General features: G+C 39.3%; 4 protein-coding genes across 5 annotated transcripts; 2 read left to right on the top strand and 2 right to left on the bottom strand.

Moving 5' to 3' along the window:
* Positions 1-857: 857 nt before the first annotated feature.
* LOC133842932 (peritrophin-48-like) lies at positions 858-2,361 on the bottom strand. The gene is made up of 3 exons (XM_062276241.1): positions 2,299-2,361; positions 1,667-2,238; positions 858-1,606 (listed from the first exon to the last, which is right to left on the bottom strand). Exons 1-3 carry the CDS (start codon positions 2,303-2,305, stop codon positions 1,034-1,036), a joined length of 1,152 nt encoding a protein of 383 aa, XP_062132225.1. The 5' UTR covers positions 2,306-2,361; the 3' UTR covers positions 858-1,033.
* Positions 2,362-2,674: 313 nt separating this feature from the next.
* On the bottom strand, positions 2,675-4,175 carry LOC133850366 (peritrophin-48-like). The gene is made up of 3 exons (XM_062286437.1): positions 4,027-4,175; positions 3,383-3,957; positions 2,675-3,313 (listed from the first exon to the last, which is right to left on the bottom strand). The coding sequence occupies exons 1-3, from the start codon at positions 4,031-4,033 to the stop codon at positions 2,723-2,725; spliced, it is 1,173 nt and encodes a 390-aa protein (XP_062142421.1). The 5' UTR covers positions 4,034-4,175; the 3' UTR covers positions 2,675-2,722.
* A 370-nt stretch (positions 4,176-4,545) lies between these two features.
* LOC133850367 (uncharacterized) lies at positions 4,546-4,949 on the top strand. The gene has a single exon (XM_062286438.1). The coding sequence runs from the start codon at positions 4,579-4,581 to the stop codon at positions 4,870-4,872; it is 294 nt and encodes a 97-aa protein (XP_062142422.1). The 5' UTR covers positions 4,546-4,578; the 3' UTR covers positions 4,873-4,949.
* Positions 4,950-8,340: 3,391 nt separating this feature from the next.
* LOC133845338 (protein I'm not dead yet) lies at positions 8,341-11,216 on the top strand. Of its 2 annotated transcripts, XR_009894741.1 has the most exons (11): positions 8,341-8,495; positions 8,555-8,696; positions 8,764-8,880; positions 8,938-9,086; positions 9,139-9,253; positions 9,320-9,369; positions 9,439-9,561; positions 9,615-10,299; positions 10,354-10,491; positions 10,557-10,889; positions 10,970-11,216. XR_009894741.1 is itself a non-coding variant. In XM_062279777.1 (10 exons), the coding sequence occupies exons 1-10, from the start codon at positions 8,491-8,493 to the stop codon at positions 10,689-10,691; spliced, it is 1,659 nt and encodes a 552-aa protein (XP_062135761.1). In that variant the 5' UTR covers positions 8,341-8,490; the 3' UTR covers positions 10,692-11,216. The 2 variants fall into 2 exon arrangements, 1 of the variants encoding a protein (XP_062135761.1); XM_062279777.1 differs by having other exon boundaries at positions 10,557-11,216.
* Positions 11,217-15,190: the final 3,974 nt, after the last annotated feature.

Here is a 15,190-nt window from a genome sequence, read left to right as displayed (position 1 = left end):
GTAAACATTCTACCACGAAAAAGGTGCCACGCAATATGAGCATAAAGCAAATAAGCAGAATTATTGCAATAAGATAAATTATTTCCCTTCCATAGCGACAGGTTATTACAAAAATTGTTCTGCTTCAACGTGTATTAGCTCCATCCAACGTTATTAATATAAACTTTAATCTTTTCAGTTTTTATTCTTATCTTGTAATTTATTAAGGTATTTGGATTTTTTATTTCGCTACATTTTTCTGATGCATTTCATACAGTTTTCCACGCCAATTTCGTATTTTTTTATTTAGCGCCTGTCACATTTTCTGAAGTTTAAAAAAGCGGGGTGAAAGTTTACTTTCACAACGATATTAAATAATATTGATAACGGCGCGATTCACGCTCGATTGGATGTGCCAATTCGATGCTGTGCTGCAGCCCTCATTTCAGAATGTGAATGCAGCGATAGAAAACTACACGAAAAAAACCCGCTGAGATATATTCATTATATCGTGCTGTGAAAAATAGTTAACAAGTCATCTGATGGTGTGGTGTGTGTAAAAAGAAAAAAAAATTCAATTCAATTTTTATACGCGGGAAATATTCAACATCAATTTTTATGCGGAATTCAAAGTAAAAGTGCAGTGAAAAAAATGCTGCATAGTAGATATTATTGGTTCCATTCGATTGACTTTTGCAACAGTTAAGAATTGATTGCAAAAATGTTGTGAAACCCACAATGTCAATACTACTATATTATGATAAATGTGTAGTTGGCAAATATCAATATTTTACTTGTGAAACACTAATTATTATTTAATTGTCATAGAATAAGAATTACATTTCTCTATTAAAAACATAAACGTATTTTGATAATCGTAAACTAAATCATAAATTATTAAAATACCTATTATAAATATAAAACTTCAAGTTAGCTTCTCGTCTTTTCTTTATATGTATAAAATGTTGGACGTTGTGCTCTGCTCTTTTATTGTTAATAAATATTCTTAGCGAGTAATTAGAATTTTTGATTATTTAATTGTTGTTTATTGCGCTTACTTAGCACCACTTTTTGTGTCGTTTGAAGCTTCGTTGGTTTCTTTAGAATCTTCTTTAGTATCCTCTTGTGTTTCCGTAGAATCCTCATCGGCCTCACTGGAGTCTGTTGCTTTAGCCCCGGAACAGGCGCCATTATCAATCACATATGTAGCCAAGTCATTGTCGTCATCGCATGCTTGAAGTTCTTCATTAAAATATTTACCAGTTGGGCAAGTGGAAGTCGCTCCATGCTCGCCGTGCTCGCAGTAATAATACGAGTTACACAGTTTATCATCGACAGCATTGGCAAAACCAATATAAGTGTCCTGACAGCGATTGCAGGTGGCAATGGGAACAGCGGTTTGGCGCAAAGCACACGTCTCCTTAGCCACATCATAGTAGGCGCCAGTGGGGCATTTGTTCAACTGGAAGAAGCTGCCGTCGCAGACATAATAACTGCCACACACCTCGGGATCAGCTTGCTTAGTGCCCAGTGTGGTGCAGGTTGTAGGCACTGGATCGCTGGTAACTCTGTCGCAGGCACCGGGATACGAGCTGTAACCGCACTCACCAGTGGATACAATGAATGCCTAAGGAAGGTCATGAATAAATCATCAAATGTTAACCAAAAACAATAAGCAATTATTTACACTTGAGTTGCAGGCAGAGGTTGAGAGCACGCCGCTGTCGCTGCAGTAGTTCCAGGTCTTGCAGCTATCGGTGGCACCAAAGTACACGTTGGGTGGCACCACACTGCAGATCGACACATCACCAGATCCCGCTGCATTGCTGCTGCATCTGCCGTACACACATCTCTGTGTGGCACTCTCGAATTTGAGTCCATCGGCACATTCACCATTGCCGGCAATCTTATCGTCGTTGCACCAATACCAGGCTTGACAATTGCTCACATGAGGCACCCATTTGTTGCCAGTGTTGCCGGCACATGGATTCGCCAGGCCATAGTAGCAGCTCGCCTGGCCAGTGGGCACACAGCTCTGTGTCTTGTAGTTGTAGGTGTAACCCGTAGCGCAGGTTGCCTTCTTGGGCCCCGATGAGGTGCACGTATAGAAATAATCGCATGATTGAGTGCCTCCAATGCGAGTGCCAGCTTTCACCATGGTGCACACTTGGGTGACATTGTAGGTTCCTTCGAGGACGACAGCGGTTGCCAGGGCATTACCCACAGCCAAGCACAGCATAGTTGCCAATAAGTAGTATCCTTTAATTAACAACGATACTTATACATTCAATTTAAGACCCATTTTTTATTCGCACTTACCAGCCATTGTATGCAAGTTTCGAGTTTTTTCGTTGTACTAATTGAAATTTGCCTTGTAGCAGTCTTATTTATACTATGAAACTTCATGCCAAAAAGAATCGCTGATAATTATTATATTATCATTATCACCAAATATGCCTAATTCAATGGCGTCACACGCAATTCTTTTGAATTTCAATTCCAACATATCTAAATCATTATCGCGTTGCTTTAACAAAAGGCCGCTACAAATAGTTATTAATGCAATTAATGTTATCATGAATGTTTTAATAGATGTCGTTTAGTGAAATACCCCAAGCGAAGTATTTGTCAAATATTTAATCTTGAAATGAATTCGTTTACATTTAATTTATGCCAATTATACAATTTAGTATCATTTTGTTAAAATGCTTGCTTTATTTATTATTGGTGGCCACAGTATTGTTTATAGATTTTTAGTTCCATCCACTGTGGTGGTTGCGACAGTCACTGTAGTGGGTGCGTCAGTCCCTGGAGTTTCACCTGAGACAGTGGTAGCGCTGGGATCAGTTGTAACTGTCGTAGAGCTAGAGGAGACACTGGCTCCCTTGCAGGCACCATGCGTTGGCACGTATTCCGATAGTTTGGAATCATTATCACATGCCTGGATGTCTTCATTGAAAAAGCGGTCTCCTGGACATGTGATAACATCGCTAGCCTTGCCGTCCGAGCAATAGTAATAAGTGTCGCAAAGCTTATCGTCGACAGCATTGACAAATGTAGTTGTTGCATATTGGCAACGATTGCAGCCAGCGGCCGGAGTTGCAGTCGCACGAGTGACGCAGGCCCCTGTGCCGACATTATAGTAGGTGCCAGTGGGACAGGTTTGCTCTACATAGGTGCTGCCATTGCACAAATACCAAGTGCCGCATGTGGTGTTACTTGGTGCCTTGGTGCCAGACGTAGTGCACGTATTGGGCGTGGCTGCTTCAACAATTCTATCGCAGGCACCGGCATCGGTGCTATAGCCACAAGAACCGGTTTGCACAATGAATGCCTAAAATAATCAATCGAAACATAAATAGGAATAGTAAAATATATAAATGTTGAATTAGTATTGACTTACGCTTGACGCGCAATCTCCAGTTGAGAGTGTGCCGTTGCTGCTGCAAGAGTACCATTGCTTGCAGTTACTAACGCTTCCAAAGTACATGCCGGGTGGCACCACATCGCAATAGCTTGACAGAGAGTCTTCATCGGTGCTGTCAGTCGTTGTGCAGCTGCCATAGACGCATTTCTGGGAAGTGCTGTCGAATTTCTGTCCGCTGGCACAGGTGCCAGTGTTGCCAATCGTTTCGCCATTGCACCAGTACCAACCATTGCAAGTGTTCACTTTTGGCACAAAACTGGAGCCAGTCTTGCCAGCACATGGATTCTCCAAGCCATAGTAGCAGCTCACTTGGGCGGTGGGCTGGCAGGTCTGAGTTCTAAAGTTGTATGAGTAACCAGTTGAGCAGGTAGTCTTCACGGGTCCAGATGAGCTGCAGACGTAATAATAATCGCAGGATTGAATGCTGCCCAGTGAGGTGCCCGTCTTTACCATGGTGCACACTTGGGTCACGTTGTAGGATCCTTCGAGCACATCGGCTGCCAGAGCATTGCCCAGAGCCAAGCACAGAATCGTTGCGAACAGGAAAGTACCTGGAATTCATATATCACACTTTTTGTAGCTCATCCTCGATACGATTGCGATTTGTAATTCTCACTTACCAGCCATGATAGGTAATTGTCTAGTAAACACTGAATGACTTTACTGCGCCATTCTAGGCTTTTATACCGAAAATCTTCTTCGCAATTTCAGATAAAACCATATACGTAAACTGAAACATTTTCCAATTTTATTTAATTTGATAAATGTGGCAACATAAGCTTGATGCTTGTTAACCAATTTTAATTAAACGCTATCTTGTACTTTTCACAAGCTATTGCTCGCATCACGCACAACTTCTTCCGCTGATAAGAGTCGCAAGCATTTTTCACTTTTTCCACGAAATAGTTTCATTTATTACGCTCTTCATTTGTTGTAATCAATTGGCCACTCAATTAAGTGCTTGTCTTTAAACAACATATATAATTTCACGGAAATCTCCCTTTAATTTATAGATTAACAATATTGCTTGCTTGTGCCAGTCGCGATTTTAGCAATTAATTATATTTAGAATTGTCTAAACAGCTGTTTTCTATTTTTATTAGTTTTGCGCGATGGCAAAGCTAGACTCTGTTTTTAAGTTACAAGTTTAGTCGTCGCCTTGCAGTCGCAGCATGCTGTGCAGTCGAAGAGAGTTGTGCATTCAATTGCTTGTTGCTGCTTTGATTATCTCAAGTTATTGTACGGGGAAAATTGTGTTGGATATGGAGCAGTCGCGTCCGCAGGATATGGAAGACTATTGTCGAACACTGGACCGATTGCAGGCAGAATATGAGCAAAGGAACTGTGCTCAGATCTTAGCGGAAGAGGAGGAGCTGACGATGACCAGTGAACTGTTGATGGACACCGATCAGCGTTGCTGGTGGGGCTGGGAACTCTTTGGACGACGTTGCCGCAAACGCGTTTAACTTAAATCATCGCTTAACTGTTGCAGCTCTTTGAGCCATTGTACTTTTAGGATTAAATAAGAATGTGTGGGAAAATACAGCAATAGACTTTGACTTTGAAATCGGCTTAAAGCAGCTCAAAATATGGGCCACACTTGACATGAGTTTATCTCACACACAAAAGGCAGCTGACTGAGGCATTGACTGACTGACTGACTGACTGACAGGCAGAGAGAAAACTTCTACGGTTAATGCCATAAAACTGAACTGGCAACATGCGCCGACCATCAGTCTACGGGCTTATGTTCGCATTATAGTATAATTATTTTACATGTTTTCGGGTGCTGCGAGGTTTGCGAGGTCGCACACTTAACCCTAATCAGACCCCGGTAAAACGTGGCGAAGTCAAACGATGCCACTTTTCACTCATAGCTTGATGTCTTTGCCAAAAGTCGTTGCTGCCTGACATTGCGTATACGCACCGTTTGACGCAAGGCCATGCAAATTTTGTACAACAACAGAAAGAGACTGACGAAGGAGAACTAAAGAGGGAGCTAGATAGTGAGAGAGAAAAAGCGCCGTATAAATCCAAGACAAAACATAGCCATTTTTGTTTATCAAACTTCCGTATGCGAAAATTTGTTCAACAAAAAGTCAATCAACATCCGCAGCCATTTCGTGTTCTTTTTGTTTGGCTATTGTTGCTGCCGTCCTTGCTATTGTTGCTGTAGCTGTTGTTGTTTTTGTTATTACTATTGTCATACGTTCATACGTAGCGTTGTTTGTTTGTGTCGTCATTGTGGTAGTTGTACCCATCATTGTTTCCACTTCGGGCTCCACATACCTCAATGGCCACTGCATTCAAGTCTAGCGTCGCCGTCAATCACCATCTAGATACAACAACAACGACAACAAACATCAATTTACAACAACAATAACCGTGTTTTCAGAGCGGTTTACCTGTGGTACTTGCCACAGCTGATTTCACACGTGTTCAACTTAATTCCGATGACAGAACATGGCATTGCTAAAAATTGTCGCTGACATTGTGATACGGCTAAAACATTTGATAAGAATTGTTTTTCACAGACCAAAATACTCGTATTGAATGTAAGACTGTAAGATTTTGGGTTAGTTTTATCTATCTGTTTGTAGTTCGTCGAAATCGTTCGATATCAATGTCAAAAAAGAACTAACCAAGATTTCATTGACATTTTCGCAATGTGTTGTTATTCAATTTAACTATACATTAATAACGAAATTTAAAATTGGAATGAATGATAGAAATACCAATGTCAATGCTTATTAAAATCCTTGTAAATAAAATTAAATAATTAACTTTAAAATTAACAATGAAAATTTAAAATTGGAACGAAATATAGAAATATCAATTTCAATGCTTATAGAAATAATTTGAAATAAAAATAAATAATATAGTATGCTTTAAACCAGCTCCGAGAACTGTAAATAATGACTATGATACTAAAAGGAAAATCATTGTTTTATAGGATAAACTATTCTTCTTTCTTAAGATTAAATCATTAAAAAATTACTTCATTATTTTATTTTATAGGCTATAATAGAATTTCAACAATTTTTGGAACTAAATAAAAATTTATTTTAAAAAAATAAAAGTATTAAACATTTTTTAAATAAAAAATAGCCATTATTTCGCACTTTGACTTATGGAAATTCACAGCACAAAAACTGGAGATTGGCAAATAAAAACGAGCGCAACTTTACATTTACACGAATAATTTCAATTACCAAAAGAAATTGAATGAATGCCGGATTAATTGAAGTGGAAAACCAACCAGAGGCAGTAGTAGTCGAAATTACATTTAAAAACAGCCGCATGCCCAAAATACATGCTCGTCGTTTGCAGTAGCAGTAGCAGTAGCAGTTGCAGTTGCAGTAGCAGTAGAGGCAGGCAATGGAAAATATTGTAGCACAAAACCCCGAAAACCAAATGGCAGGCCAACAATGAACTCAAATGAAACAAGAACAACAAATGCGGGCAACCTGGACTGGTTTCAGGGTATAAGTTGAGCCACAAAACTTTGCAAGGCATGCAAAGAGAGAGAGAGAGAGAGAGAGACAAAAAAGAAGGGAGGTGAAAGGAGGAAGAATGGATCGCGCATTTCACTGCCGATTGCACAAACAAAGTAACAAGAAGCAGGTGAGTCAGAGACAGGTGCGCTGACAGTCAGCAGCCAACAGACAGTCGGATACCAAAGACAGACGGAGAGCAGGAGCAGGACGACAGAGACACGTGCGCCCCAAAACATTTGATGCAACATTATCTGCAGTGACATCCGCTTTTGGCTGGCGGGCAAAGTTTATGCAGCCAGCTCAAGGGAGAATCGGAAAGAGAAAGGGGGAACAGTCCAGGCATCTGACTACCCTAACGAAGCAGAACGGCGAACAGTTACGCAAAATTGCCAACGAGTGCGCATTGTTACGCGCCACGTGGCCCTACAACCCTTCTCCTTCTCCTTCACCTTCACCTTCCCCACCGAAATCCCTTTGCCAGTAGTGAAAAGTTTTATTGGCCAAAAGTGCAGGCAGTGAGTCGTTGGCTGGCTGGCTGGTTGGCAGCGCGCTGCTTAAAACTTGACCCACAAAACTTGCCAGCTATTAGAAAAAAACTTTGGCAATAAGCATGCGTAAGATAGCTGAAGACTCTACATTGCCACCAAGAAGATAGTCATGCTTCGTAGATATTGTTCGTACTTAGTGGTAGTTACCACAAAAGTGCTTGTTGAATGTCAGCATCAGAAGAACTCACTTTATAGTATACCAATATGTATTCAAATTCAATCATCAAAATTCAACCCGCTATCACAGTGCTTAGTAATCGAGTAAGGCCAAGGGGGAATACCACAATAACAAATCACAAATAATAACTTTGACCACGAATCAAACGCGATAAGCGTTATCAACATGAATCACACTACGTATGGAAATGGCTATAATTAGTTTTAGATATTTCCTGAGTAACACAACAATTAATACATACATTACCTACGATCACTTCAAGTGCCACTCGAACTACTCAAGTGGCTTTGATAACACATTTATGACAGACTAATTTATAGCATTAATACATATTTTTTTTTAAATTTCATTCTGACTAATTCTCAAACTTCTGCTAGCGAATTACACAAATGTATACTGAAATTTCCAATCAGACATTTATTTTCATTCATATGCACATAAAAAAAACTCATTCATCATGATGATATTAATTTGCAAAGCTTCTGCGCTGGCTGATGAGTCAATATTTTTTTAACCAAATCACTTTCTCATGCTTATTTGCTAATATCGAGCTAACAAAGCAAAGGGAACTCAAAGATACAAGAAGCCATAAACCGTTTGTATTTTATGTAAACAGTCTTATTTATCCACATGTTTTCTTTGTGCATATAGGTTAGAAATTTTAGCAATTTAATATTTCCATCGACTAAATTTTGATATACTTTAAAATCGCAGCAATCGTCGATTAATAAATCATCATATATAACTTTTTCCATCTAGTTGTTATTTAGAATATTTGTCGTCAGATGGAATACACTTTTTATTAAAAATTGATGTGTGGCAAATAATTTTACAGATTAAATTTAAGTACAATAATTTCTTATGGCGTAAGTAATTAATGTTTTCGCTCATATAATACTTTTACTTATATACGCCACGCATTTAGCGAAGAAGACTATAAGCCCGGCCAACTGCCATACCCAGAGCAAGATGAGCGCAAAAAGTTTTGCTTATTTCATTATAAAGGCGTGCTCCTTGTGCTAATTCCATTGCTATTTAGTCCGATTTTACTCGGACCCGAAGTGCATGTAAGACAAATAGTTATTTAAAAATGAATATATATAGAATTATATTATAGAAGTTATTTTGTTGCAGGCATATCGCATGATCTATCTGACAGTTTGTGTTTATCTCTATTACATATTCAATGTTATGGCGCAGGGTGCAATTGCATTTATTTTCATTGTCTTTATACCGATATGTGGTATATCGGTAGGTTGACTTACTCGACTAAAGTTTTCTCATTAATAGAAAACTTTCCACTTGCAGACCTCGAAATCGTTATGTACCGCCCACTATTCCGATCTAATATTTGAAACATATGGAGCAGTATTCATAGGTCTCGCCATGGAATCATCAAAGCTAAACGAACGTCTGGCAGCGATTGCGATTAGCTTCGTCGGCGGCAATATAAGATTGTAAGCAATTTGTATATTCATTCCTTTATTAACTTTTACCTCTACTTCGCAGTTTGCAATTTTTGCTTTTTGTAATCGTCGCTGAACTTTCATTTTTGTTCAACGCCTCATTTGTGTCCGCGGTTTTCATGAAGATAGCAATGGCAATTGTCGCCGAGTATAACACGGTGCGCATTAAATATATGTTGCCTCAAAAGACAAGTACATTAATAATTAATTATTATTTTTTATAGGCTGGCATATTGACAGCAAATAGTGAAGAGGAAACATACGAGCGACAGGCGTAAGTTTGATTTATCGATGTTGTATGTACTATCACTTACTTGATTTCCATTTGTTTTCAATTTGCTAGCAAGCCGTATCCAACTTGGCCAGTCGTTGGCATTTATTTGACCGTCTGCTATGCATCTACAATTGGCGCAATGCTCTCGCCGTTTCAGAATCCCAATGGAATCATCTTGACCGTCTTTAATCTGTAAGCAGCTGTAATTCTCGAAGAATTAATTTAGCATATTCCATATCTTGCAGCTTTATGAAGGCGGGTGTAGGTGGTATTATTATTGCGATATTACTCGCACATATTCTAGGATATATCGTGTCAATTCTGTGGATTCAAATTGTTTTCCTTGGCTTGTTCGGTGGACCAGTGAAGGAACAAGTCGAAGCTGCCGCAGCGGGCAAGGATACCATGACCAAGGCCATGAATGACAAGAAAAACGCCATGGGCCCAATGAGTATCCATGCCACACTTGTTGCCATATTGATATGGTTTACAATGATAGCGCTAGTTCTTCGAAGCCCCCAATTCACGAATGGATGGGATGATGAAATCCACTTGGCCCGTTGTGGCGCCTCAGTCGCTTTGATTGCCGCCTGCGTGCTGTTCTTTGCGATCCCAGCTAACTATTTCTTTTGCCGTTATTACGTGTGCCGTGAACCCGAGAAGCCGGGCACATCTCCTTCTTTGGTCGGCTGGAAGCTGGTCAATTCGAATACGCCTTGGGCCCATATATTTATGTTGGCAGCCGGACATGGCTTCGTAGTTGGTCTGCGAGATTCCAAATTGCTGCTGTTGTTGCAACAGATGTTGGTGCGCAAGCAACTCGATCTTGGCTATTGCCTCTTCTTGGGCAGCTCATTGGGCACGTTGTTCACATTTTTGGCGCCTGGCACCGCCTTGGCTCGCATGACACTGATGCCCATGTTTAAAGCGGTAAGTGTTGGCAATGATCTAGTTTATTTTCATATTCACTTGCTCTTTTTTTAGGGAATTCAATTGCGCAGGGGAACTGGCAGCGTTGGCATTCCGTATGCTCTCTCGCTGCACAATCAATTTTTGCTGCCTTGCAGCAATGCATCCAACACAATTGTCGCCGGTTGGGGCAATCTCAGACCCTTTCAGTTTGTAAGTACCAACTGCGTCTTGAATTCCTTCGCATTTGATACAAGTTTTTCTTTTAATAATTACAGATAATTGGTGGCATTGTGCCGTGTATATTCGTCTTCGCGTCAATTTGTATTGGCATTAGAGCCTTTGGCGAATTTGCTTTCGACGGCTACTTGAAGGTGGAAGATGATGACTTCAAGTACACCTATAAGCCCTAAAAACAAAACCCAAAGGCAATTTGCGTTTGCAAGTTTCACTGCAAAAACTAGTTTTCATCTCCAAAAATTACATATGCGCCAAAATGACAATCGCCGGCAGCAGTATCAGCATCAGCAGCAGTCATCCATCTACAACAGACATTGTCAGTTGACTCTCATTTTGTGCAGGGTTGAAGATTCCTGCACCGTAAAGCATGGGTCGGTTTTTCCGTCTTTGTTTTTTTTTTTTGTTTTTCGCTTTATTTGTATTTTTGTTGGTATGTTGCAAAATGGCGCAGAGAGCGCAGCATGTCGAGCAAAAAACAGTCGTAAAACAGAACCCAGCTGACCCGACCCGGCAGACCTCACAGACAATTGGACAGACATCCGGAGTATTGTAGTTGGGTGATATTGTGAATGCAGCCAAAAAGCTAAATATAGTTCAGCTATCGCGTATGCAGTGAGAGAAAAATTTGGCTATTATTCAATCATGTAGTAAATTCTAATTGTAATATAAAGATTTCTCTTGAAAGTTTTGAAAGTAATCGAGTACCTAAATTATTTAGAAAGTTTCGAAATGACAATGTACAGCGTTATTTAATATTTACAATTTAATATTTCATTAATGTATAAAAATAAATAATGTTATATATAGAGATATATTACATTATATATATACAAAGATGTTAATAGATATTTAGTATAAGAAATCTTCAAAACAGTGCCATAAATAAATAAAATAACATATTTAATATTAATGTAAAAAAAAAAAAAAAATTTTAAAATTTTTATAATTATCTTGGTTGAAAATACTAAAATGGTAGATTTTTGTATGCAAAATTAAATTTGTATCTGCTTGTATTTTGCCAAGTGTAGCACAGGTGTGCATAACGTGGCTTAAGAAGCATCCCACTTTTTTTTGTGCTGTGCTTGGTAAATAGAAATTTCGCAATTTGTGGCGAATGAAGCTAAAATGTTGCCACAAATGTAAACCAGCGAAGAGGAGCCAAAATACGCTTACTTTAAAGAAAAGTCCACTTTAAGAGTTTCATTAAAGTGTTTGCCAGGCAAAAACATTTGCATGTGGTGGCAACGTCGTGCAACGCTTTTAACCAAATTACACAGTTTCGCATTTAGGGTAATCCCCGCCTGGTCATTCGCACCTAATTCGCATTGTTGTAAATCCAAACATTGACCACGAAACTGTTCGCACTAAATAATTCATTTGTTAATTTAGACATCCTCGTCCCAATGGAGCTGCCAGTCGAGTCGCATTGAGTTGAGTGGCGCCCCCAAAAAAAAGTGGGCGTAGTAGTCACACACTGCCCAACTAACTGTAGGAACTGCTCCAATGTTGTGTGTTTGCTTAACGGCATTCGTAGACAGTCTGCATGCCGGTCTGGGATGCCTCGCAGCCTTCTGAACTGTTGCCCATTTATGGACGCATTTATATGCAAACTATTTAATTATTAAATTCGTCGCGAGGCAGTCCATGAATATTCATTATGCTTACGACATTCCAGAATTTGCCATTTAATTGTTTTATTTTGTTTTGATTACGATTTGTTTTGCATTACCTATAACCTAGACAACATATTTTTTCGACCACTTTTGTTATATTTTAGTATTTATATTAGCAGTCTGTCAATATACCGAAATTAGCCTCAAATGTGTATGTTGGTATTATTTGATAAAAATGATTTTGTATATTTTAAGAATATATTAGTATATCAAAGTACCTTACATACATACATAGCCTTTGGTATATTTAGGTATATCAATTTCTTATAATTTAAAAATAAATCCCACAATGTTTGCTTTTATTGAAAATGTGTAGCGGGTATCTCAGAGTAGAAAACTCTAAGCTGTAGCTTTCTTACCTGTTGTGATTTCACATAGAATTTTTGCTCTATCAAATTCCCAAATTTGAATATATTGTTCTTTGCACCTTTATAAATATATTTTCCCGAATTTCAATATGTAAATAAATATATGTTTATATACATTTGCACCTTTCAACCGTTACTAAGCTATTGTTTTCCATCCAACGAAAATCATTCGAGCATCATTAGCCTATCATTGGCAAAAAAGTAAATTTAAATTTGTAATGTAATCATAATAAGCTCGAATATTTCGACAGAAATTTCAAATTAACCTTCTAAGATGCTCCCATAAGCTGCCACACTTGTTCATCATCTCTTTAGCGCTTTAAAAGCCAACGAAAAAAAAGTGAAAATAAAAGGAAAAATTAAAATGCCTTGCTTACATTTTATCCGCCAACCAATTGTCAATTTCATTCTATTTTAGCCTCGAGCCCAACCTTTGGAAAAATAAATAGGGGAAGATGCATATACGCACATACATAAGTAAGTATATTCAAATGGCATGCACGCCCTAAGCTGATTTTCCCCTCTGCTGGAAAATGCCTACACCGTGACTTGACTCCTGAATGACTGACTTACTTGATGGCAACTGGCGGCTGGTGGCTGGCTGGCAACCTGCCCATCCGGCTTCAAGCTCATTATCCCTTTTGACATCTGCGCAGATTTCACACAGTCAAATTGACAAAATTGTGCACAGGTATTTCAGATGTGTTCTAGGCATGAAATTTAATTTGTGGCATCCCATTAAACGAAAGCCAGACTTTCGACTTACGACGGTGTCTCTCTTTCCCTTAGTTGTGAAATCGTTTGCAAACAATTAATTTAGCTCTAACTGCAGCAAGAAGTTTTGCTCGTGGACATAAAAGACGTCATTCAAATGGAGAGACACATCAGCTGCATGTTGGCTCATGTCAGGTCTATTAAATATACTAATGACTGACAGACAGCCGTATGCCAAGAGCGAGTTGCTATCATTGAAAGGAGCGCATGAAAGCAGCTTTCATTTCATAGAAAAAACTCTGGCTGGCGGCTGACTGAAGTTATAGAAATCCACGTCAACTCTTTGCTTTAGTCATAATACATGGCAAGTAAACAGTCTTTTCTGCCTGCCATGATATCGCACAATATTAAGTATACGCAGTGAATAAATAAATCATTTTGTGTGCGTTTTATCCTTGGCGTCGCTTCACTCGACACTCGTCTCTCGAGAGCTGCTTCTTACTTTATAATTAAAGAAGATTCCTTTATCTCGTTGCGGCATTTTTTGTGTAAATTTATATTTATTGCGACTGCCGACCGCAGAACGACGACGACGTATGCGCAACATTAAGCATACGCCACGTTACACTGCGATTCATTTGTCAACGCATGTCGGAAGCGGTAATATTGTAATATCGTAATGTAAATTCTTCGGTAGGTAAGCAACTAAGCCGCGACTCACTCGGCGTATGCGCAATGTGGCGCTGAGCTTAAGCGTAATGCCCGATAAGCTGTTTAGCCCGCTAATTGATTTGTTTGCCTGCCTCTGACGCCGCTGGCTAAACTGCTAACCGTGCTAACTCTGCTATCTGGCTGCTGTTGACTGATTGCGTGGCGACTGACAGCGTCAAATTCAGCCTACAGACACATTGAGGTCTAACCGGGGAAAATGGAACATGCTCAGAACAAACCGCAGCAGTTTCTCTCCACGGGCCGCAGCACACAATGCACAATGCTGTGGCTGTGGATGTGGGTGAGACGGTGGTGGCAGCAGTTGTGGCAGACGACAGCCTGACAACCGCACAACTTTTGCAAAATGCATTCAAATGCCACAGTGCCACAATGGTGAGTGTACAGTGTGCCCAGTAAGTAAACATGCTGTCAAAATATTCACGCCAACAACGCAGCTAAATGACTGTCCATTGTCTCTCATTTCTGCATGTCGGTCTCTTAAATACGAAGCATGAATACTTTGGCCGTAAGTATGACAAATCTCTTGTCTTGTGCCGTATTTCATCGGGCTTTTTTCATGCTCCGATTTTGCTTCTTTTTTTTTGTTGGTGAATTTACTTGCATTGTTCGGCTCTGGACTGCCCTGAGGACTTTAAGATAACATAAATGTCTTCGACTGCAATAACAAAGGCAGCAACAAAACAGGATGCCAGCCAGCCATCCAGGCATCCAGTCATCCTAAGAGAGCCTGACATGTGGCAAGAAAAAGCTGTTTTCTTTGCTGTTGTCAATAAACTTAGGTATTCATTCTATACCCTGTGCACATAAAACATCAAAAACTGGACATGATTATGACTTCCGCAAATTCCTTCAAAAGAAATTAATCTGAAATCAAAGCATATAACTTTTGTCCAAATATCGACATTTTTCTGATACATTTCAACTAAATTCTTTAAGTTTTAAACTAGGGTATAATCTAAAGACTCTCGATTTAGCCAAGTCTTGCACTTCTCAGAAGTCCTTTGTGTGAAGCATTTTAGGCATCTGGACTGTAGTTGTATAGATATCTTTTACAAGCATACAATTTCAAAGCTCTTAAAGTTGCACACAATTTCAGTAATAACATTCTATTTGCACTCAAACTTGTCATGAAATTAAATTCGTGTACGCTTTTTTTAAGCATATTCGTAAAAATTGTTCGCATAG

Source organism: Drosophila sulfurigaster, chromosome 2L (assembly GCF_023558435.1).
Source record: "Drosophila sulfurigaster albostrigata strain 15112-1811.04 chromosome 2L, ASM2355843v2, whole genome shotgun sequence".
NCBI classification, from domain to species: Eukaryota; Metazoa; Arthropoda; class Insecta; order Diptera; family Drosophilidae; genus Drosophila; species Drosophila sulfurigaster.
The sequence above is the reverse complement of the archived record's forward strand: the minus strand, read 5'-3'. Positions and strand labels throughout refer to the sequence as shown.

Excerpts from the sequence above, each read along its gene's own strand:
- LOC133842932 (XM_062276241.1), bottom strand. Across the intron at positions 1,607-1,666 it reads CCTCTGCCTGCAACTCAAGT|GCATTCATTGTATCCACTGG; the intron begins GTAAATAATTGC and ends GACCTTCCTTAG.
- LOC133850366 (XM_062286437.1), bottom strand. Across the intron at positions 3,314-3,382 it reads CTGGAGATTGCGCGTCAAGC|GCATTCATTGTGCAAACCGG; the intron begins GTAAGTCAATAC and ends TGATTATTTTAG.
- LOC133850367 (XM_062286438.1), top strand. The coding sequence starts at position 4,579 with ATGCTGTGCAGTCGAAGAGAGTTGTGCATTCAATTGCTTGTTGCTGCT.
- LOC133845338 (XM_062279777.1), top strand. Across the intron at positions 9,254-9,319 it reads TTGTCGCCGAGTATAACACG|GCTGGCATATTGACAGCAAA; the intron begins GTGCGCATTAAA and ends TATTTTTTATAG. Across the intron at positions 9,370-9,438 it reads GAAACATACGAGCGACAGGC|CAAGCCGTATCCAACTTGGC; the intron begins GTAAGTTTGATT and ends TCAATTTGCTAG.